This window comes from Larimichthys crocea, chromosome XIII (assembly GCF_000972845.2).
Source record: "Larimichthys crocea isolate SSNF chromosome XIII, L_crocea_2.0, whole genome shotgun sequence".
NCBI classification, from domain to species: Eukaryota; Metazoa; Chordata; class Actinopteri; family Sciaenidae; genus Larimichthys; species Larimichthys crocea.
The window spans coordinates 2,837,823-2,862,060 of NC_040023.1; the positions used below are offsets into that span (position 1 = coordinate 2,837,823).

Genomic DNA, 24,238 nt, shown 5'->3' on the forward strand with positions numbered 1-24,238 from the left:
CCCGTACACACACATAAATGTCAGTCAAACCAGGTCTTTAACTGGGTTTCTATTGCTGTTTAATAGGTTGCATGCCTATTGACACAATACTTAATAAACTTTGAGGAAAGCATTTTCACTCAGTAGAAGACCGTATTTATTCTGCCAGAATGTAATCACCATCACCAGAACGTGTTTAGACTTCAGCGAGAGGGTCAAACTGTCACAAGACTGTCAGCGAAGTCTGCAATACCGACGTGACGTTCGATTTCTTTTCAAAACTTTCTCCCTAATATATAAATATCTATATTGTCACTCTTACCTGGCAGCCAAGACACCAGCCACCTCGACAACCTTTCCACTTTATGCCACATTCATTCAAATAAATTCCCAGAAAGAGATGGGTAACACTTTGTGTCACCTAGTTTCAAAAAACATCACGATGTGATGATGCCTGGGATAGTGTGGGATCACACTGCCTCCTAGTGTTACATGTATTTCTACTGCATATTAGAATGAGTGAGCACCCTAATGAAGCACTGAATGTAATGACTGTGTACAGCACAGCGAAATCTCAAGCTGCTACATCCAGTTTGGGGACCAACAGACAAAAACTTGGGAAAACAAAGCAACTCATCGTTCTAACTGTTATATATAGTCATAGTCAAATACTTTGGACACATCATGTAGCTACAGTACGGCACCTGTGTGGTTTTGAAAGATTCGAAACAATGTTTAGTTAATCAACAATGAACCAGAATCATTTAAATAAATTTTAAAAAACTGCATAAAAACTGTCAGTTATTTAACTCATTTGATAGTGCTTCAAATATTAATTTAAATACAGCTAACTGAATACTGTTTAGAGTTGTAATAATATTGGCCGATCAAGTGCTACCAAAATAAGTAATTACTTGACACAAAATGACAAATTTTAATCATTAATACATTCGCTTGTTCAAATATAAAGTAAAAGACATTTGCCAGTTAATGAAACAATTCCTCAGCAGAATAATTTATTTTGTTCTCTGCTTGCCAGAAAATAGGTTTCTAATTTTTTAAAGCTTCCTATTAAAAAAACAAAATGAAACAAGCAATCCCAACCTTCACACTCAGCTATCACAGCTGGTGAAAAACAACACTTAAAACTTATATTGTTGTTCGAACATCTCACCACACAAGTCACCTATTACAGAGCTGAGCAGAGGGATCTACTGTGTTTCAATCTTGAGGTCACAGTAGCACAGTCAATACTACATTAAGCTAAATGTGAGGGGAGCGAAAATTATGCTTTATAAGAAAAACGTACAGATAAAAGGATTGCACCACAACTGTACCTCACCTCTAACAGCATAACTGAACAATCTTTGGAGAAATTAACTTCAGGATTGCCATTAAAGATGCAATTGCAACCTGACTTTTAAACGCCTTTTCAGAAATGTTACTTTGGAATGGAACCAAATTATTAAAGCAGTGGAGTCATTTTCAATTATTGAACACATACAGTTGAGACTTATGTAACCAGGTACATCTCAATCACTCCAGTATGTACAGTACTTGCTGAAAATTTGAGCTTCATAAAAAGTTTAAAAAGTAAAAAGGTATTTGCCAAGTAAAATAAAATCCGTCGTAAAAAGTGTGACCTTGGTGTTACATTAGAGAATACCTACAGGTGTCTGTGTATTCATTTTACTGAAGTACCCCTCCAACCACAAACCAAAGTACAGAAGAGTTAAGAATGTTCAGAATGTCTGTTTTCCTAAAAAAAAAAAAAAGTTCAGTGCATTGAATATGGGAATTTAATTAAGAAGAGCAGAATGGGAGAAATGCTGGATAAAATGCTGGTATTTCAGGTGTGACTCAATCCATGTTTAGTTCTGAGAGGAAACTCTGAAAAACAGTGAAAGAAAGTCATTCAAACTAAAGGCTTAGCAGTTGTCTTCGTGTATCAATCATTTGAGATGTTCAATGCAAGTGTGAGAATATACACTGATAGTGTCGGTTAAGGTCATTAATATTTGGTTTTTCTATGGAAAAACTAAAAGGTTTGAAGGTTGAAGACAGGCTGCTCACTGTACCTACACAAGTTGCTGGCATAGGTGTTAGTGAAGGTACATGGAAGTCAATCGTGAGCTGATTATTAATTTCCCAAATAATCAGTATTGCAACAATCTCTGGCACCTTGGAGGATTCCATTTAAGAGAAAGCTATAAAGCCAAAACTGGATTCACTGTAGACAATACGCTAGTTTGGTATTTGCCCAAGACTGGGAAATAAATGGATCAGGTATCACCGACAGCCGGGATAAATCGATACTTAGATCAGTAGATTCCCAGAGTTTGGGATTGGAATTGGTTTCAGGTGAGAAACAGAGGATCAGGGCATCCCTTTGTAGAGAGCCACACAAGACATGTGGGTTTATTGCATTTTTAATGCTTTATGTAATAAATCAGGCTTTTTCGTAAAGGTTCCTTTGCGATCATAGTACAAAATGTCATCAATGACGTCCTTCCGGACCATACTACAGAGTGGCGTGTCAATAATGATCAAGAATAAGTCCTGTGTTGAGACTTCAGAGAAGGACACTGGGAAGGACACACGGGGTGAAACCATAAAGGTCTGGAACAAAGTCTCTTTCTATAACATGCAATCAGTCCAAGTCCTGAAGACAACCATGTCCACTACCTGAGCATCAGTAATCCCAGTCACATCGTCCAGGATAGGCAAATGTATAGATAGAAAAAAAGCACATTCAAAAATCAGCACTTTGTTTCCTTTATTGATTCCCTTTGTACCTGTTTGTGTGAAGATGGCCACTGCCTCCAAAATGATTAGATTTCCAAAACAGCTGTTCATTCAGAGGGGCATATCCAGGCACAACTGATCCAGGTCAACAGGGAGAAAAGGTCAGTGATGCCCCTCATTCTCGGCAAGGCTTAGAAGGTACTCCCCCGATCAAGAGGGGCCAGGGTGGAGTGAGGGTGACAAAGCTCTGCTGATCTCCAGAGGAAGGTTGGAGAGAGGTGGGCACGGGGGGAACAATGGGTGACAGTGCTGGTGTTGAGTGTTGTGTCGGTTCGGACAGCGAGTTTGAGATTCTATTGATTCTTGAGTATGGTTAGAATTGTCTGGAAAGATAACGGGGTGTGGATAAGGAGACGTGGTGAAAGAAAACCCAGAGAACATGGAGCCAACAACAGATTATGTTAGAACTAAATAGAGTGTCCTATAAGGAGACTCACCTTTGGAAGACATCTGGATAAAGGACAGTTCGGCGACATGGGAACGAGCCGTTCCCATTGGTGGATGAGTTTAAGAGGCTGCCATTGGCCACATTGCACTCCGTAACTCCATAGGAATGGGGTCATCACAGCAGAGAACACCTCAATGGGCCCTTTGTGCTGCTCAGGTGGACCTGGAGGCTCTGAACACAGAGCAAGTAGAGTGGTTTATGAAATTCTCCCGAGTATGTCTTAGCCAATGATGCACCAGTAAAACACAAACTATTAACTGCCCCGTATCGTTTCGCTGGGTTTCAAGTCAAAATATTGAGTTTCATTACCAAAAAAATGTTATTAACTAATTAATGTTTCACATGTACCTCTTCTGGGTGTGGCACCTCCAGTTTTGTCTCAGCAGGGGCTTTGATCACAATCACAGTCTGTTCTTTCAAGCTGGGAATCTTTTGGACATCCTCGTAAGTCAAATAGGCAAATGTGATCCTCGGGTTAAGGAATATACACCAACAAACTCCAAATTCACATTAAGAGACACCTTCATTCAACCAATCCACACGGAACAAATAAAAACACACCTTTAGACACATCGACAATAATTACTCCACGTAACGTTGATGTTTTTGAGTTCATTGATCAAAAGGATATTTCTGACCCAGCCGGTCGTCAAAAATCTTGTGAACCTGCTGCGTACAGATTTGGATCATCTCGTCCAACCTCTTCTCCTCTGCACTAAGGCCTTCAGCTCATTATCCGAGTTTAAACAACCCCCCTGCGCACACGGCCACGTTAACACCACGACAAACAGTAATGAGACAAATAGCAGAACTGAGAAAAACAATAGCACTAACTGTACACAGACTAATACAGGTGGATTTATCATACCGCCATCATAACGCCCGCTCATACTTACAGCCACTGGACATTGTTTTCGACTTCTTTTTGTGAGCTGGATTCCCTCCAGGACATTGGTGACATCGTAGACACGTCTCTTAGAGGCATGGAGCTCCTGAGCGACATATTTAGGTCCAACACTCCATCGGCAGATTGCTTCAGAGCTCCGCGAATCTGCGTCAAGAACCGAGCGAGGTGTCATAGCGCGGCTTCATGAACGGACAGTCGCGTGCTATGGGACTGGAGGCGGGCGCTGGAAAACAGGTAAGGGGTTTAGATATTTGGAATTGTGACATTCTTTGAGTCCTTTCATTACTCCTATATCCGCTGTAATGTGTCATGTCGTAGTGCCTTATTTTGATTACTGTACATTTATTTCTTTGTTGCCACGAGCAGACCAGGGGTTGTTGCAGGGGTGACATGCACCACCTTTTTATGTCTTAACACTTTTTCATATCCAAAATTCACTTTAAGTTAAAGTCAAAACATTAATCAAAATATTAACAAAACGCAATTTGGCCAAACACATGTAAGAATCGCAGGATTTGATTAAAAAAAAAAAAAGCCCTGACTACATCTCTTGTCCAGATGTACAGTACAGACCCCAACAAATGTCATGAAAATCATTCCCACTGATCAGGAATCTACATCGCAGTAGCTGTCAAAATAATCAGAATATGATTTTTTTCCCCCGTGCTTGCAGCCCTACTTTATTAACTTGGATGTTGAGAGTGACTCAAGCAGCAAAGACTTTTTAGGAAAGACAGCAGAATCATAATCCAGCATCCATCAAGGTCACCAGAGTTTCACTGGCATATATAAGTGACGGAGTCGATGTGATGAACAGAATCAGGTTCTCCATCGACCATTACATACACAGAGCCAACATACAAACCAGCTTAAAGAACCATTTAACTCTGTCACTAGCATTTTTTAAAAAAAACTGCCACTTATGGGGTTGCAAGTTATCGGATTCAGTTTTTATTTACCGTTTGATTGACGGGTTTACGCAACCTACATTTTGACACAGAAAGCTGTAAAAGGCACACTTCTTCTTCTTCTTCTGAAAATAACAACCTACTGTACAAATCTTATCTTTCCTCCTTTGTGGGACCGGGGCTTTCTCCATTGGCTTCTTGGCTCTGGTGGGCCCACCACCACCACTCTTAAGTCCGGGTCACGCTTCCAGCTCCAGCTCCAGTCTTCTCTTTGCCTGGGTGAAAGAAAAGCAGCATGCATATTTAAAAATGCTCCAACATCAATGCAACTCAAGACTTCTAGTTTGCAGTGACCTCAGTGAATCATGTGGCTGCACGGCAGCCATTTTGGACTAATACAGTAATTCACTCATCATCAATCTATTGTGCTGACTTGTGACTTGAGCTGCATGTGATTAAAAGCAATGCACGGTCTCTGCGTGGAGTTTTGTTCCCCACTGTCACCTGTGCTGCTTATTTATCGTTATCCAGGAGTGTCATGACTTCGGGTGTTGGGACTAGCTTCCCTCACCCCACCATGTGTTAGCTAGTTGGAGCAACATCTCCCCATCCCCCTCCCATGCTCACCCAAAGGCCCTGAGCAGTCTCTGCCACTAATGAACACGTTTACAGTTATTATAGTTACCAAGTGTGTCCGACTGAGAAGCGACAGTGAAGGGGGGAGCGCTGTCAGCGTTTGCGGCCTTGGCCAACCCAAGCATGCAGAAGTCTGCTCCGACAAGGCGCGGTGTGATGCCTCCACCAAAAGGTAAACAAGTGTGAAGTTACCGGAAACACACGACTGTAGCCGAGCCTCACGAATGCACCTTCAAAATAAAACACTAAACTATGCACACAACTGGAATGGACATCATTTTATCCAGTGGTCAACTCATCACTTATACTACTGCACTTCTAGTTATTGATTCATTTTAGGAGGAGGACACACACTAGTTTGTTTTTCACTAGCCATATATTATCTGTCATACTGACACAATTATCTTTGTGTGATTAATCCAACATAAACACCAACACACAAAACCACCCACGGCACAAGCCAATATAAATATCTATATATATAGTATATATATATTTACTCTTTTCATACTGTATATTATTCTTACAATAATAATATTTACATATCTATTATCTATCATCTATCTATCTATCTATCTATCTATCTAATGCATGATAAATACATATAAATAAATAAATAAATAAATAAAGACAAAAAATAAGACAATAAATCTAATGAAATCATTTTTCCCAACAAAAAGATTCACTCATACAGGATGTCATGCACACGTTAAATGTTACACTTCCACTAACTCCTGTAATTCACACATAAATTTAGCAAGTCCTTGTGCATGTGTCTAGCCCACAAACACAAATGGCCAGTACTGATTATCCACCTAAATGAATCATTCAAAACAAACACAGTAGCTACAGTTTGTCCTCTTTCTGTTTCGTTAGAAAAACAACAACGTGCTTTTATTTTGAAGTAAATTTAACCACCGGCCGGTAACACGCCGCGTAAAGTTCGCTCGCTTGACGCAGCTAAATAAGTTACATTTCGAGTTATCGGGAAAATACAGCCGTCAAAACACAGGCAGATAGATGTATGTCAGCAGGTTAGCAAGCAGACAACAGTTTGAGGGGGGAAGAAATAACCCATCATGAGGGATACGCCATAAAGTACAAAATAAACTTGTCCAGATGTGTCGTAAAGCCAAAGTGGCTAACGTTTAAAATCAGCGTTACGGCTGTTACCACATTAAAACGGTGTCGTTATATGTAAATAAATAATCAGTATTCCAGCTGATTGAGGACATATAATGTGCTGTGGGGTTTTAAAACACGTACCTGGACTCGCCCGGGCTTGGTGTTCTGCTCCGTCCCTGTTGTTGTTGACGCTCCCCCGGGGGAGTGTCGTACTTGAGGCCGCCACTCGGCTCGGAGGACCGGACATCTACTTTCCTCGTCCCGCTCTCCACATCACACAGAGAGCTGCTGCTGCTGGTGCTGGTGCTGGTCCGGAGCTTTGAGCTACTCTCGGGACACCCCGCGCGAATATCGGCAGAGCCCTCCGAGATTCTCATCGTGTGTCCCGGGACTACTCCGTCTCTCTGACGACGTCTGTTTTTCTACCGCTTGTACGACATATAACGGATCACGTATCCACCTCTGTCTAATTAAAATGCCTCTATTAATTAACGCAGATAATATAATTATAGGTGATAGCGTTACCGCTGATATAGGAGGAGGATAATCTACGCGCGAAACTCAGATTTCCCGCGACAGCTTTAAACCAGATTTGCATATGGATAACCATTGGCTGTCACTGTGTACGTACCGACGTTTACGTCTGACGTAGCGCCGTGTACGTCTTACGTCTTTTTTTTTTTTAAATCGATCAGCAATAACGCTTATTTATGTTATTATACTGTTTTAAATAACATAAAATGCAGTTCATGAAGTACTCTTGGAATAAATATAAGTCGTAAAAGTATAGTATAAATTTTATATTGTTAAAAGACACAAATTGGTGAGGGACATGTACCAAAAACAGTTTAAAGGTCTTGCTGCAAAATCTAAATATGATCAATAAGCATGTTTGTCACCGTACATCAATTTCAAACTATGTGTACTATACAATATCTGAACTGAAATGAGTATTTTGAACAAAGCAGTGAAGTTTTTGAACAGGTTATTCAATAACAATAATAAAAAATCCAATTATTGCCTATACATTTCTTACTGAACATTCTCAAACTGTTAATGATGACCAGGTGATGTATTTCACAGCTCAGAATCATATTTAGGAATTAAAATATCTTAACAATAAATTTCTCTTCTCATGTATTATTCAAAAAAATCACCAGGTTTGCTTAGACCACTGAACTACTACACCATCTGTATTGAGTATCCAAGCAGTAAACTTTAGATTGTTGTCAAGAGTGCCAGACAACAAGAATCACCTAAATACGGCATGTAAGACAATCAACCAAAAGGTTTGTATTCAACATTAATAAGCAGACAAAGAAAATAAAGTTCAGTCATCATCGTCAAACTTAATCTTCTTCCCCTGAAAGGCCAGGATTTGTCCTTGCTGCTCCTTCCTTTTCTTACTGGCCTCCCAGGATGGATGCAGTGCCTGCTGTGGTGCCTGATGGGAAAAGACACCTCCACCCCTGCGATCCTTTTGCCTAATATCATTACCTCTGCCTCGCCCCCTCCCTCTACCGACGGAGGGAAAACCCGTCTCTGACGACTTTGACTTGCTGAACTTGGACCCTGAATTTCTTTCGGTTTCTCGGTCATCCCTTTGGAACTTGGATTGTTTACTGAAATCTCTATTTAAACCACCACCACCACCACCACCTCTTGGTTTCCCCTGGCCCCTAAATTTATCCCCACCTCTTCCTCTGCCTGCACCTCTGCCCCCACCAGGTTTGGACGCAGAGAGCGAAGAACAAAATACAGACTGAAGCGCTTTAGACTTCAGCCTGGACTCCAGCTCGTCGAGTTGACTCTGGACCTGGTCTGTTGGCCCCTCTTTCTTTTCATGTCCCTTCTCCCCTTCTACACTTTTCTGCTTCTTCTTCTTCTTGAATTTGCTCACTTTTCCAACGAAGAAGTCGTCGTCGTCGCTCTCCTCAGACTGCGAGGACTGCTTGCGAAAGCGTTCCTCTGTGCTGTCATCGAAGTACTCTTTCTCTTCATCATCCGATGACTCTAAATCACTCTCCTCCTTGTCTTTCTTTTTGTGAAACACTTCAGGTGCAGGCTTAAGATCAGGAATCTTTTCTGCGTCTTTACTCAAGGGTTTATTTTTCACAATGTCCTTTTCTTCGCTACTTTTTACTGACGCTGCTGTTACATTTTCATGCTTTTCTTTTGTTTGACTATCGGCTGTATCGGCTGAATGAGTTGTGTTCTCTGTTTCCTTTTCAGGTTCAGCAACAGCTGCATCTGTAGTGTCTTTAAGGATACCATCCCCTTCCTCATCATCTACGATTTCCTTTGGCTCCTCTGGAATGTCCTCTTTCTTCTCACTTATTCTTTCCCTATTTTTGTCTGGTGACTGTGGAGTCACATTTCCAGCTTTATTTTTTACCTTGTCCTTCTCTCCCTGCTTCACACCCTTCATCCGCTCATCTTTAAAGGCTTTCACGGCAGCTTTGATGTCCTCAATCTTCTTGTTGAACTGCGGGTGGGTGGCGATACGTGCTATGGCCCGGTCAGAAATAGTAGATTTGGGGTTTTTGCACTCCTGTTCAAAGTTGAGCTTCTTCTGCAAGGCTGTCTTGGTTACCTGGCAACAAGGAAAAAACAGTTTATCCAATTAGACACTTCAGTGTCTTAAATTTCACCTTTTCACTCTGGCACTGAAAATACTGATGAGTAATATAGTTGGATAAACATAGATTATTACAAAACCTACCAGGTCAGGTGAGAGGACCTTCATGGCGTGGATCTCCTCCAACAGTCTGTCAGCTCTCCTCTGATTCCTCTCAATTTCCGTCTCTTTCCCCTTCTTCTTCTTGAGGGCACCCATCTGTCGCGTGAGCTTCCTGATGATCAAAGCCCTCACCCTCTTCACCTCCTTCCTCATCTTCACCACCTCGTTGTTGAGGTTCAGACCCCCGCTCTGCTTTTTCTCTTTGGGCTTCTCGATTTTCTCTGCGGCAGGTGGCATCGCGTCTCCTTCCTTTTTCTCACCATCTCCACCTTCCTGTTCTTCGTCATCGCTGTCTTTCTCTTCTTCCTCCTCATCTCCAGCATCATCCTCTTCTTCTTCCTCCTCTTCTTCTTCTGGTTTTTCCTCTTCTTTCTTTTCCTTTTCCTCAGCAGGTAGCACCATTTTCTCTACCTCGTCCATGACATATATCATCTGTTGAAACAAAAACAGATTGTGAATCACTAACTGACTGTACTTTGGCAAGAACCACAACATTATTATGATATATATAGTTCCATCCACCACCGCCGGGTGGTTGGGATCAGCCTTAGAACTAGGGCAAGGAGCTGCTCCTTCATGTCGAAAGAAACCAGTTGAGGTGGTACGGACACCTGATTAGGATGCCCCCCTGAGCGCCTTCCTTTGGAGGTGTTCTGGACACGTCCAACTATGAGGAGACCCCAGGGAAAATCCAGAATCTGCTGGAGGGACTACATAGCCCATCTAGCCTGGGAACGCCTCGGGATACCCCAGGAGGAGCTGGAATGTGATGTTAGGAGAGGGACGTCTAGAGCGCCCTGCTAAACCCGCTGCCACCACGACATGACAAGCTAAGCAGAAGAGAATGGATGGATATTTGCATCCATAGCAGGTCCCTCAGATCCTCAGCATCTGGACTCCTAGTTGTCCCCAGAACTTCCACGAAGAAGTTTGGTGAGGCTGCTTTTTGCTACTGCGGCCCCCATCTCTGGAACAGCCTGCTATAGATCTGAGGGACTGCACCTCTGTAGACATTTAAAAAAAAAAACAACTTAAGACATACCTCTTTTGCCTGGCTTTTACCTGAGGTGCCTGGCCATTCACTGCTGAGTTTTTACATCCTGATCACTCCCCGTTACTTTTATCTCTGGTGCTTATTTATTGTAGAAGTCTTTACTGCAACTGTTCTAAAATTATGCTTTTTACCCTATAGCTCTTAATTTTTCTTCTTATTCGTTTCGTTGTTGTAGTTTTATGCTTTTTTACTTTTCTTCTAATCTCTAGTTTTTTCATGCAACTGCTCTCTTACCTTAAGAACTGTTAGTTGTTGTCTATTTCTGTTTTTATTCTGCTCTGTGAAGCACTTTGGGCTACAATTCTGTATGAAAGGTGCTATAGAAATAAATAAAGTTGAACATTTTCATTCTTATCACGACCTATCACAATGCCAAAGTTGATTTAAAAACTTGTACAACTCCTCTTTTATTGGTTTTCCATCACTGTAGACTGCAGACAGAGATTTGATAGCGTCATATTCTGAGCTGAATAGACTGGAGACAAAACACATTTTCTTCCTGAGAGAGCAAACATGCCTCAACCATGATCACCAGGTCATGTCTCACTGCATGTTTTTTTCTATTTTATTTCATTTATACCTTGCAGTTATTATTTATATCATGGTCACTTACTATTGTAATATTATTTATATGATGGTCACTACTCTTGCAATAATATTATTATTTGTATCAGGGTCACTTACTTTTGTAATATTATTTATATTATGGTCACTACTCTTGCAATAATATTATTATTATTTGCATCATGGTCACTTACTTTTGTAATATTATTTATATGATGGTCACTACTCTTGCAATAATATTATTATTTGTATCATGGTCACTTACTTTTGTAATATTATTTATATTATGGTCACTAATCTTGCAATAATATTATTATTTATTTGCAATATTTCTTACACTATGGTCACTTTACATTACAATACTCTTTATATATCACGCCACTTTTATCCTCGGTACTTGTGTTTATTGTGTAGGTTATATATATTTCTGTCTGTTTTTTTGTTTGTTTTATTTGCCTTTTCTACTTTTTTTCTAATTCTGTAGTGTATGCGACACTTTCCTCTGCTGCTGTAACAAGTAAATGTCCCCTTGGTGGTGATGAATAAAGTATATCTAATCTAATGTAACCAAACAAACGTGGCTGAGGCATGGATACGCATTAGCACGTAACGTTAAGTGTATTATGGGCTTATTTTACGCACCGGCGGCCTTAACACAACGGACAGCGGTGCAGAAAGTAAAATAACAATCGCCGTGAGCTCTTCTAATCACACTTACCGTCCAGAAGTCAGTGTTAATCGTTTAAAAACTAGGAGAAAAGTCTCGACTCGTAGGGAGCAGCCATGCTTTCCTCACGCGTAATGTCGACGGCGTGACGTCACACGTCAGCACGAAGAAGAGGAGGGAGGGGGGGGCAGCGTGTCGTGAAAGGGGGAGGTCCTTCCGCCGGACTGTTTTTATTTATTTCTTTGTTTCATGTGGCATAAAACAACAACAATGGTGGATAATTGAAAGAAGTGTGAATATTTTAAAGGATGAGCGGATGACAATTTCCCCCCCAGTCGCAGCCTTACCGAGACCAGAATATCACACGTGAATCAACAGGGGGAGGATGAAGCGGCGCAATGCGGACTGCAGCAAACTCCGACGGCCGATAAAACGGAACCGAATCACCGAGGGTATATATAGCAGGTACGAGAGAGGGGCTGGAGGGACGGTGTTGTATAACAATGGCGCTTTCTCTGCATATGTCAAGACAGGACCGACAGCCTCTGCTACGTTCATATGCATGCACGCTTTGTTATTATTATTTTTAATAGTATTATTATTTTAGCAAACGGAGCTAAATGAACACGTCCGCGCATTGTTAAAAAAATATAGGCCTTAGCGTTACTTGTTAAATTCCGGGGCTAAATTTAAATGAATGGTGTCCGGTCCGTGTGGTGGTGCATTTGGAGTGTGAATTGTGTCACTTTTTCTTCTTTTTTTTTGTGCACAATGGTAATATATTATATCCAGCTGAAACAAAACGCAGCGTGAAGTTGTGAGAATAATTTAGCTCGAGGTGACAGGAGCAATGTCAAGGAGCGCTCGTTTTTGAAGTCGACGCCGCGCGCGGGGTCCTCTCACCTGTGCTTTGTCTTCTTGGCAGAGGGGTCTAGATTTTTTTTATTATTATTATTATTATTTAATACGCTGATGAAACAAATACCACAAAAGTAACCACTTACAACATGTGAGGCGGATTATTTAACGAGATGTAATATAAATGCAGCATGCCTCTTCCTACAGAATGATTTATGGTGAGCCAGAAAAAAAACCAGCTGTGCTATAACATGTCCAGACATGACACTGTGTGCATACTCTGTCTCTCCTTCCTTCTCACTTGTTTGTATAATTATTCTCCATTTTTTTTCAGTTTAAAAGCACATTATTAGATTTATTGTGATATAGCTGTGTATTCATAATATATCTGCCTTTTTAAAATCTACCTTAGGTAACACCGTCTGCAACCACACCGTTGTGGATGTTGTTCTTATAAACACTCCACTGTTGTATCAACCTGATATCCAAAGGCTTTTGTCATGATACCATCTAAAATCCATGGTAACCTTTGTTCAGCATCCCCTCTTTGTCTCGTCCTGGCATCTTTTTTTTTTATTTCTTTTTCTCGTCTCCTCCTGCAGTACGTTCCTGTACCTGAAGTTCCTGGTGGTGTGGGTGTTAGTTCTGCTGGCCGACTTTGTTCTGGAGTTCAGGTTTGAATACCTGTGGCCCTTCTGGCTTTTCATTCGAAGTGTTTATGACTCCTTCAGGTATCAGGGACTGGTAAGTGTTTGTTGATTATGACCCTTCACACTTGTGTGCATGTTATTATCTAAGCTGGAGCTGGCCTTGGAGCACATTTTCAATCCACACATAGCGAATGTACAATAAAACCTATGATCTGTGTACTGTTCAAATCAATTGGGAGGATTTTGCTGTTTCAAACATGCCTCTACATTAGCGCATATGTGTTTGTACACAGAAAACGACCCTATTTCAACACAGATGTTATGGCATGTTGAATCGTCTGTCTTTTTCTACTTCACTTAGGCGTTCTCTGTCTTCTTCGTATGTGTGGCGTTCACATCAGACATCATTTGCCTCCTCTTCATCCCCGTCCAATGGTTGTTTTTCGCTGCCAGCACCTACGTATGGGTCCAGTATGTCTGGCACACAGGTTAGTCCAAGTTTTTTGTGCCGACTTCTTTTTTTTTTTTTTTTTAATCTTCTCTGCCAGCCGAACAGATACTTTCACCTCAAAGACTCAGTGCTCAAGGAATTCACAGCTGCCAAGTTTCTTCAATAGTACTGGTTTATTTAGTTTTTTTCTCCTTGTCTCTTACTTTCATGCAGAGAGAGGAGTCTGTCTACCCACTGTATCACTGTGGATCCTGTTTGTGTATATCGAAGCTGCCATACGGTTCAAAGATCTGAAGAACTTTCACGTGGACCTGTGTCGCCCCTTTGCTGCTCACTGGTAAATGTCATAGTAGACTCTTTTGTCAGCGCCCTGAATTTTATTTATTTATTTTTTTTGTCATGGAAAAAAATAGAAGATTCTTTCAATGTTTATTTGAAATAAACTGTCTTTGTCTTCACCTCTCAGCATCGGCTATCCAGTGGTGACTCTGGGCTTTGGCTTTAAGAGCTACGTTAGCTACAAGATGCGACTGAGGAAACAGAAGGAGGTGCAGAAGGAGAACGAATTCTACATGCAGCTTCTACAGCAGGCTTTACCTCCAGAGCAACAGATGCTGCAGAGACAGGAGCGGGAGGCAGAGGAGGGTGAGACGCATACATACAAATACATATTGTGCATTTTTGTGTAATACTTTTTTATTGTTATCAATACAGTAGACGGAAATCAAATACAACGGACAGTAGGATGGGACACTCGGGCAACAAGGATTTCTCTTGATTGTTGATATTACAACATTAGTCCAACAACAGCAGCATCAACAGCCACTAAACCACGCAATCACTAAAGTTTAGCAGGCTAAACGTCAAAATTAGCACTAGAATAACATGAAACATGAAAAAACTTACAGCAGCTAAGTGAAGCAAGGTCATGGACAGCCGGTACCACTATCGATCCGATGGTTCGATGTTGCCATCAAAATGATCAAAACTCTATCCACTCACCTCTTCTGTACTCTCAGGCTGAAGGGCTGATGTAGTGACACGTGCCCATTCTTTGACATTGTGTCAGTTAGTTTGAAAGTCAATGTTTTGTAACTGTTAAGTTAGGACTCCATCAGATTGGTTCAAAATTATTAAAACAGGCCTGTTTTGACTTGTTGAGTAAAATACATTTGAATATTACTTTCATTTCTATTCAATGTTAATTCTAACAACACAGCATATCACTCAAAACTCACTCCCGCCCTGAAAAAAATTGATTAAGAAGCCTTTTCTCTCGGGCGGATAAGAGCATATCGACCAAACAAGAACCAGAAGGTGACAGTGTGACAATCAGCAGATAGTAGTTCACGCTATCTACTGTCACAGTAATCCTGTGGTTTTTCTGTTTTGCTCTCAGACAACATAGATCCTGACCTAGACTCACCTCTGCCAGGATGTTTTTAGAGTTGGAGTGACAGCTTTTACACCAGCCAAAACAAGTTCAGATGACTGTGCCAGACCGTTAGCACCTATTCCTGTTTGCTTTGGAAATTTGCTTAATTTTGTCCAGTATGTTTTTATATGTCCTCTAACACCGCCTACCTTTCCTCTCTCCCCAGCTGCTCTAGCTAAAGGGATCTCCGAGGTAGAACCCTCAGTAATATCGCAAAACGGAGCACCTCCGGGAAAGAAAAGCACCACAGCCCTGTTGCCAGAACTGGAGTACCGGGAAAAAGGGAAGGACAGTACTGGAAAAGAGCGTGAGGGCAAAAAACAAAACACAATTGGAATCAATAACAACAGTATTATACATGCACTGGACTCCAAACTACAGGAGACAGAGTATATAGAGAACTACGCCGGGGCAAAGAGACTGAATAACGACCTGGCAGGAGAAAGCAACCACGCTGATGCCAACACACACTCTACTTCTAAAGAGGAAATGGCGGGGGCTGGGAAGAACTACAAAAATGCCAGCGGAGGCGGGGGTAACATTTCCAACTCCTCTCCGCGAAATCACAGTTCTTCAAATGGCAGCGTGCCGCCGGGTTCTTCGACCAATAAGAACGAGAAGAAGCAGAAGGGGGCAGGGAAGGGGCAGAAGGACCCAGTGGAGAACTGCATCCCCAACAACCAGCTGGGCAAGCCGGACGCTCTCGTACGGTAAGATACACACTGTGCCGCGGTTTCAAATACCTATTCTTCGTTTGCCTATGTTTCTGTGCCCTTTGATGATGTCCTGGTCCTTTTACTTTTTTGTTTCTTTGCTCAAAGGCTGGAGCAGGATGTGAAGCGTCTGAAGGCAGATCTTCAGGCCAACAGGCAGTTGGAGTCAGAGCTGCGGAGTCAGCTTTCCTCTCTGAGCAGCCAGGACCGCAGCCTACGCTCTGAGCTTGGCCAGCTCCGCCAGGACAACGAGCTGCTACAGAGCAAGTATGTGTACATGTACAGTATACTTCTACAGTATGTTATAGTCCCCTAAACTGTGACAACAATCATACTTAAGCTGTATGTAGACAGTATGTCTAACCTCTCTAACATCAGAATTTGGGCGCTGTGTCCGACAATTTTTGCTTTTCTTCTAAATTGACGATCAGGGAAGCACACCCACACCACGCCATGATCGACCAGTGGTGTGGAGGCGTTGAGCATCATGTGTAAACAAATCATTAACACAAACCCATTAAAGTCAGCTGATTTTTACTGAATCACCTGATCGGGTGACACCAGATGAGCTCTCACTAGTGACTGACAACACTGTTGTCAGCTCAGCTGTGACTCACAGTACGTTACTTCCTCCTGAGAAGCTTTATTAAAAGCAGCAGAAGCAATCATGATGCATCAGTTCTCTGAACTATTAACCTTCATGACAATGCTTCTATAGTCTAGTCGAGACTTTAGCAAACAGAGGACAGTCAGACATGAAGTACAAACTACTCTGTTTGAAGCACAGGGGTTCTGAAAAGGTATGACCTTTATCTCGATCAATGACCAGTAGGTTGTATAACATAAGAAGGAGTTCTCCAGAGGTCTCTTACTAAGCCCTGGTACACAGACACTGCTTTCTCTGTTGTTGTCATGGTAATGTCGTGTTAGCAAATTCCTTTTTTAAGACACAGACCTTATTTCAGATATGTAACCAAAAACCCATTCAAGAAACTCACTGACTTGGAGACAAGGGAACTGAAACCGCAAAAATTCGCATTCATTTCCAGGTTTTAGGACTGTTACAAAAGCAGGAAAAGAAATACTCCATGTTTTACATCCCAACCAGTGCAAAGTATCCGATCACAAATCCAGCCAGGTTGACTATGTTTTTCTCCACACTTAAGGCTCCACAGTGCCGTCCAGGCCAAGCAGAAGGATAAGCAGACCATCTCTCAGCTGGAGAAGAGGCTAAAGGCCGAGCAGGAGGCTCGCGCCCTCGCTGAGAAACAGCTGGCCGAGGAGAGGAAGAGGAAGAAGATGGAAGAGGCCACTGCTGCCAGAGCTGTGGCATTAGCCGCTGCCACCAGGTACTCGTGTGATTGTGGTGTATTGTACCTGGCCTTGTGTCATCAAAATGAATTTGGAATTTGACCTTGCGTTAACAAGAACACGATTGAACAGAATGAATCAGTGTGAGATCAGTTGACTCTTTTAAATATATATCTTTTCCACCCTTAAAAGCACTTTTCTTCTCTCCTATCCGACAGAGTGGAGTCAACCGACTCTCTGCGTGGTCGTATCAGAGAGCTGGAGACAGAGTGTAAGAAGCTCAGCATGGACATGAAACTTAAGGAGGAGCAGATAAGGGATCTGGAGGGCAAGTGTCAGGTGAGATGAAATAACTTGTCATCCGATAAGATAACGCTTTGGGTTGGTGAACGTGTGCTTCCTATATCATTAAAAAGACTGTAAAACACATTATCTAAATGTTGTGAAGGTAACACAGAGTGCGCTCTCATCCGCAGTTAACACGGTGCTGCAGTGCTTGAATTAAAAACAAATGTGATCACTTTACTAAAATTATATGCCATTTTAGTTCCAGCAATCGATGTAATTAAATGAGTACACCCCGTGTGCCTTCTAAGTGCATCAGCCATTTAGCACAGTAAAAGCTTTATTCATAAAATAAGACCACTTAGGTGCTTATAATAAGTTTTGAAGTGCCGTAACCCTCCTTAACTCATTATTTCCTTTTCCTACCCTGTCACATACAGGAGCTGCGGAAGTACAAAGAGAACGAGAAGGACACAGAGGTGTTGATGTCAGCGTTGTCAGCCATGCAGGAGAAGACCCAGCACCTGGAGAACAGCCTGAGCGCTGAGACCAGGATCAAACTGGACCTCTTCTCTGCACTGGGGGATGCCAAGAGACAGCTGGAGATAGCACAAGGTAGCTGTTGACCGCAGGGATGCGGTGATTTACTGTTGTTGGTAACTAGTTACAAATGGAGCACTTGTCAATATTCACTTGTTTGCAAGGCACAAAAGATAAAATGTCAAAACGTAACATCTGTCTAAAAGTGCCCTAAACAATGATCAGAAGTTCAAATCAAAAAGTAAACACCGTGAACAAAGTAGCAGTGACTGGCATGAAATAGTCGACAGTAAACACAGGTGTTACCAATGACCCTAATTAAGTTTCCATTCAGGTCAAACAGAGTCAGGGTGCTGCTGTGCTGCATGTTCGCTCACTGGAAAGTCCCTGCTGCTATAAATGGAACGGAGCCTTAATTAATATCACCGGTAACACCTGCGTTGACCCTACTATTTCTTGCATAAATGGCTGCTGTGAAAAAAGATCTATACCGAGGAGGTAACCCAACTGGAAATCTGCCATTTTTCCACAGCTGACATTTTAGAAACGCTGACATGAATCTCCTTAATGATGCTTCAGCACCATTTAGTGTGCCAAATATTAGATACTGGAATACTGCCACATTGTTCTACAGTGGTACCAGCCGCTTTAACATCTCTGGGTGTATTGGCATATATAGGCAATGTCAGAAATCAGTCATCAGGGCTAATTTATGACAGTAATGTGTTGTTTTTATGTGTTTATGTGATGAAGAGTTTGATTTATCAAGGTTTTTAATTAGCTGAAATAACCACAAAACTAAAATTAAAACCTAAAAGTAAACTTATCATGATAAATATCCATATTGTGTGATATAGAATGACATACACCATGATCGTTTTATCTTTTTCTATATTTCCCAAACATATGCCAGTATGATGGTATGACTCTCTTTACCCTCCCTGCAGAAGAAGTCTTCTAAATAATCCTAGATCTGTCAGGGATTCAATGTGCAAGTGCTCTTTAGAATAAATGTCCCCCTACTGTGCCCTCAACGATGTGACGTAAACATCCGTTTTCCCCCATCTCCACCAGGCCAGATCCACCAGAGGGAGCAGGAGATCGCCGAGCTGAAGCAGAAGATAGCAGAGGTGATGGCAGTGATGCCCAGCCTGTCTTACTCATCAGATGGCAGCAACCTCAGCCCCGTCACCCCTCACTACTCCTCCAAGTTCATGGACAATAGTCCCTCCTCCCTGGACCCCAACGCCTCAGTCTACCAACCCCTCAAAAAGTGACTGTGACGCCCCACACTTTTCTTTTTTTCTTTTTTTTTGTCAGACAGAACTTTGTCTTTTTCTTTATCTCGGTGAAGCTCTCGGTTCCAGGTTTTGAGTTATTTTTGAGTTTGTCAGCCCCTGACAGTTTTTGCACTGTTACCCTACCACATAATGACACGCCCACACACAGTGCAACCCCTCCATACATATGTGCGTTTGGCTCCTTTTTTCTTTTGGTTCTATTATGAGAACTATTATTTTGAAAGGGGTTGTGTACAATATGACTTTTATTTTGTTGTTTTGAGTTTTGGGATTTAGCCATTAGACAGCGTGATCTGTTTGAAGGGGGAGAAAGGAACACAATTTGTTGGCCAAAATGTCTCAAAAAGAGCCATCATGCATTGCTTTATGTCGGTCTTCTTTTGGTGTCAGTATAACCACACCACCGCCTCCCCCACAGCCATTTTTTTTTTTCCTTATATTGAACAGACACCCAGACTTTTCATTTAAAAAATAATCCGCTTTTTTATCAGTTCAGATTGGAGTCTTGAAACTCACCTGTAAAGTAAAGCCCTGTGAAAGATACATGAATGTAAAACTTCTTCATGTTTTGCTATCACCATTAACTTAAGTCAGTGATTGTTTTGTTTTGTAAATGTTTCGGCTGAGTTCTGACAATGTGCATTTCTTCTAAAACAGTGATATTGAACAGATAAACATTTGCTGTGTTCTTCAGATATTCCAATACAATTTGTTCTCTTAGTGCTGGAAAAGTGAGGTCTCCAGGATTATCAGTAAGTGGATGAAACCGATGGAGTTTTGTCCTTTTTTAAAAAAAAAAGAAAAAGAAATTTGCGAGATTCGACCTGGCACTGCCAAAATGTCGCATTAACGTTTCACCTGTTTGCTGTAGATGCCTTTCCTCTCCCTGTGGACCAAATTAGAACCCGTTAGGCCATATCGTTCACTGGATTTAATGATGTCGAGGTAACCAGTCGTTACCATTATTTGCAGATTTTACAGTGCCTTGCAGTTTTGTCTTTTTAAGATGCAAAAGCCACATACTTTGCAATCCTGGGATCGAAAAGCATCAAGCCTCAAAGCCTCATTATTTCTCTCTCTAGCTCTGATTTTTCTCACACACTCTTTCAATTCAGTATTCAAAGGATTTTAAAAAAAAGCAAGTGACACACACATTAAATCTTTTTTTTTTTTTTTCTCCAACAAATTGATCACAGTGTTACACACTTTAAGGGAAAACATAACACTGGACATGGTGCATGTCATCACATTGGGACACAGTCTTGGTATGCCAAACACCAACCAAACTGTCTATTATCGTGCCCTGAAGTTGGCGTTTAGTTGTTTACAACGATGTACATTAACTTACTGAGGAATGTTTTCTTTGTTTATTTCAGTTGAGTTTTGAAGTGCCACGTGTTGATGTTCAGTTTCCATCCATACTTGGATCGATGTAGCTAGCATAATGTTTGCAGAAGAGTGCTGTTATTCTTTTATTTTTATGTCATTAGAACATATTCGGATGGTGTTGTGTTTACAAAGTTCTGGGCTGATCATGATGAAGCAGCAGGTGGTCAGTTGGACTGATTGTGTTATTCGCACATTTATTTATTTGTTTCAGACTTGACTTAGGTTGAGTGACACCTCCTCGATATTTCCCATCATGTTCAGTTGATTTCCTATATTTTCTACCAGGAAGGATTCTGTGAATGTGTTGTGTTGGGATAAGGTTACCCCTGAACCATTTGACCATGTCGTGCTGTCATGTCGCCTACCTGGGGAAAAAAAAAAGTATTTTTTCGTGGATCGCTTTTGGTGTTGTGAATTCAGTTCTCAAGTTGCTTTTATAAGTTTGTGTAGAAGGAAGAGAAGGTTTTTAAAAAAGTGCTTTGTTTTATCTTTTCATTGTTCCACTTATTTTCTTTAACCCGAAGTGACGGTGGCTGTGTCACACTTTTCACTTTGGCCATCACTATTAAAGAAAGTCTTGCTTGTGGCAACGCAAGCTGTCCACTCTGTGTACGTGTCATGATCTGTGTGTCTAGTTTTCCTTTTTTATAACATAATATCAGTTCAAACTTTTTACCCCAAATTAGACACAAGATGGTGAGTGTGGTCCATAAAACTTTCTACTTTTTTTTCTATCTTAATTGCTGCACGCATTCCCACGTAGTTAACAGCTCCTACATGTTATGTTTCAAACATCAAGTTTATCTTGGTGTCACCTCTGACCTGCAAGCCAGCTACATGAATATCCTCTTAAACCCTTTTTGCTCTAGTGGTTGCCTTGTGGTTTATGCTGCCTTCAGGTGCTCCTTGTAAATATCTATTTCATCACAACAAATCCACAGACAAGTTGCTTTTGGTTGCTTTAGGGCAGACAAACAACCAAATAAGCATTTTTATAGAAATCCTGAGGCCACCACTAATTTATGATTTTTTTCTGTGTGTGTGTGTTGTAATGGGCTGACTAAAATGTTAAGTAAATATTTTCAATTTATTTCTGTGTGTGTGTGTTGTAATGGGCTGACTAAAGTAAATATTTTCAATTATTCCCTGTCTTTCACCCTAAGTCAGCTGGAATAGGGATAGACAGCCCCCTGTGACCCTGATGAGGATAAGAGGTTACAGAAAATGGATGGATGGCTATTTTAAAAGTGAAGTTGGTGATAGAGCTCTACTTACATGGCACATCTCAACAACTACAATGCATTCAAGTGTAATGAAATAATTGTCAAAGATGGCGAAATGGTTGCTAAAGCTGTGCTCATACGAAGATACTCCCTGAAACGAAGTAACAAAGTAACTGTCTTTAATCCACTCATGCATAATAATAAATAAAACGCCAGCCTTCGTTAAAGGTCCAGTGTGTAGGATTTAGTGGCACCTAGCAGTTAAGCTGCAGATTGCAACCAAATGAATACTCTCCCACGACTCACCCTGTCCTTCCATGTATGTAGAAACAGTTCTGGCTGAGAAATGAAAAGCAAAAGTCCGTAACTAGATCAGTGTTTAGTTTGTCTGTTGTGGGCTACTGTTGAAAAATGGCGGGGAAGAGGACCCACGCTCACTTTTTAGTCTCATTTTAAGTAAACAAAAACACAGCAATTCTTATTTTATATTAATTATATTATTTATTATACACTAATAAAAACATACCAAAGAATAATGTATTCCTTCCCTCCTAATACATACATACTCCTAAATCTTACACACTGCACCTTAAAAAAATAAATAAATAAAAAAAAACACAAACCTACCCACCTGAAACTTTAAGCTCTCTAATTTCCCATGGAAGGAAGGGTGAGTTGTGGGAGAGTATTATTTGGTTGCAATCTGCAACTTAACTGCTAGGTGCCACAAATCCACACACTGGACCTTTAACGAAGGCTGGCGTTTTATTTATTATTATGCATCAATGGATTAAAGACATCTACTTCTGTACTACTGTTACTTCGTTTCAGGAAGTATCTTCATATATGAGCACAGCTTTAGCAGCCATCTGAACATCTTTGCTGACATTTCATTACACTTGAATGCATTGTAGTTGTTGAGATGTGCCATGTAAGTAGAGCTCTATCACCAAGTTCACTTTTAAATAGCCATCCATCCATTTCTGTAACTCTTATCCTCATCAGGGTCACAGGGGGCTGTCTATCCCTTTCCAGCTGACTTAGGGTGAAAGACAGGGAAAATTGAAAATATTACTTTAATTTACTTTAGTCAGCCCATTACAACACACATGCGCAGAAATAAATTGAAAATGTTTACTTAACATTTTAGTCAGCCCATTACACACACACACACAGAAATAAATCATAAATTAGCGGTGGCCTCAGGATTTCATAAAAATGCTTATTGGTTGTTGTCTGCCCTAAAGCAACCAAAAGCAACTTGTCTGTGGATTTGTTGTGATAAATAGATATTTACAAGAGCACCTGAAGGCAGCATAAACCACAGGCAACCACTAGAGCAAAAAGGGTTTAAGAGGATATTCATGTAGCTGGCTTCAGGTCAGAGGTGACACCAAGATAAACTTGATGTTTGAAACATAACATGTAGGAGCTGTTAGCTACGTGGGAATGGTGCAGCAATTAAGATAGAAAAAAAAAAGTAGAAAGTTTTATGGACCACACTCACCATCTTGTGTCTAATTTGGGGTAAAAACTTTAAACTGATATTATGTTATAAAAAAGGAAAACTAGACACACAGATCATGACACGTACACAGAGTGGACAGCTTGCGTTGCCACAAGCAAGACTTTCTTTAATAGTGATGGCAAAGTGAAAAGTGTGACACAGCCACCGTCACTTCGGGTTAAAGAAAATAAGTGGAACAATGAAAAGATAAACAAAGCACTTTTTTATAAACCTTCCTTCCTTCTACACAAACTTATAAAAGCAACTTGAGAACTGAATTCACAACACCAAAAGCGATCCACGAAAAAATACTTTTTTTTTTCCCCAGGTAGGCGACATGACAGCACGACATGGTCAAATGGTTCAGGGGTAACCTTATCCCAACACAACACATTCACAGAATCCTTCCTGGTAGAGAAATATAGGAAATCAACTGAACATGATGGGAAATATCGAGGAGGTGTCACTCAACCTAAGTCAAGTCTGAAACAAATAAATAAATGTGCAATAACACAATCAGTCCAACTGACCACCGCTGCTTCATCATGATCAGCCCAGAACTTTGTAAACACAACACCATCCGAATATGTTCTAATGACATAAAAAAAAAGAATAACAGCACTCTTCTGCAAACATTATGCTAGCTACATCGATCCAAGTATGGATGGAAACTGAACATCAACACGTGGCACTTCAAAACTCAACTGAAATAAACAAAGAAAACATTCCTCAGAAGTTAATG

General features: G+C 41.0%; 3 protein-coding genes across 5 annotated transcripts in view; 1 reads left to right on the forward strand and 2 right to left on the reverse strand.

The window, feature by feature from the left end:
• e2f3 (E2F transcription factor 3) overlaps positions 1–7,377 on the reverse strand; it is a 12,312-nt gene extending 4,935 nt beyond the window's left edge. Inside the window, exon 1 of one of the 2 annotated variants that reach the window (XM_019259788.2) lies at positions 6,950–7,377. The gene's annotated coding sequence lies outside the window, so the exon portion shown is untranslated. The remainder of the gene's footprint in view (positions 1–6,949) is intronic. The other variant, XM_019259787.2, reaches the window with a different exon arrangement.
• A 218-nt stretch (positions 7,378–7,595) lies between these two features.
• On the reverse strand, positions 7,596–12,248 carry srfbp1 (serum response factor binding protein 1). 2 transcript variants are annotated; one of them, XM_027286314.1, is made up of 3 exons: positions 12,181–12,248; positions 9,531–9,980; positions 7,596–9,401 (listed from the first exon to the last, which is right to left on the reverse strand). In XM_027286314.1, exons 2-3 carry the CDS (start codon positions 9,978–9,980, stop codon positions 8,139–8,141), a joined length of 1,713 nt encoding a protein of 570 aa, XP_027142115.1. In that variant the 5' UTR covers positions 12,181–12,248; the 3' UTR covers positions 7,596–8,138. The 2 variants fall into 2 exon arrangements, with proteins under 2 accessions (XP_027142115.1, XP_010750555.3); XM_010752253.3 differs by lacking the exon at positions 12,181–12,248 and adding an exon at positions 11,885–12,174 and having other exon boundaries at positions 7,987–9,401.
• On the forward strand, positions 12,219–21,369 carry maco1a (macoilin 1a). The gene is made up of 11 exons (XM_010752252.3): positions 12,219–12,298; positions 13,294–13,435; positions 13,703–13,829; positions 14,006–14,129; positions 14,259–14,437; positions 15,394–15,937; positions 16,049–16,207; positions 17,107–17,289; positions 17,470–17,590; positions 17,977–18,151; positions 19,151–21,369. The coding sequence occupies exons 1-11, from the start codon at positions 12,219–12,221 to the stop codon at positions 19,351–19,353; spliced, it is 2,037 nt and encodes a 678-aa protein (XP_010750554.1). The 3' UTR covers positions 19,354–21,369.
• The last annotated feature ends 2,869 nt before the right edge of the window (positions 21,370–24,238 follow it).

Bases quoted from the DNA above. Each gene is read 5' to 3' on its own strand.
- srfbp1 (XM_027286314.1), bottom strand. From the start codon at position 9,980: ATGATATATGTCATGGACGAGGTAGAGAAAATGGTGCTACCTGCTGAG. The intron at 9,402-9,530 runs GTAGGTTTTGTA...CCTTGTTGCCAG, and splicing joins AGGTCCTCTCACCTGACCTG to GTAACCAAGACAGCCTTGCA.
- maco1a (XM_010752252.3), top strand. From the start codon at position 12,219: ATGAAGCGGCGCAATGCGGACTGCAGCAAACTCCGACGGCCGATAAAA. The intron at 17,591-17,976 runs GTGAGATGAAAT...TGTCACATACAG, and splicing joins ATCTGGAGGGCAAGTGTCAG to GAGCTGCGGAAGTACAAAGA. The intron at 18,152-19,150 runs GTAGCTGTTGAC...CATCTCCACCAG, and splicing joins ACAGCTGGAGATAGCACAAG to GCCAGATCCACCAGAGGGAG.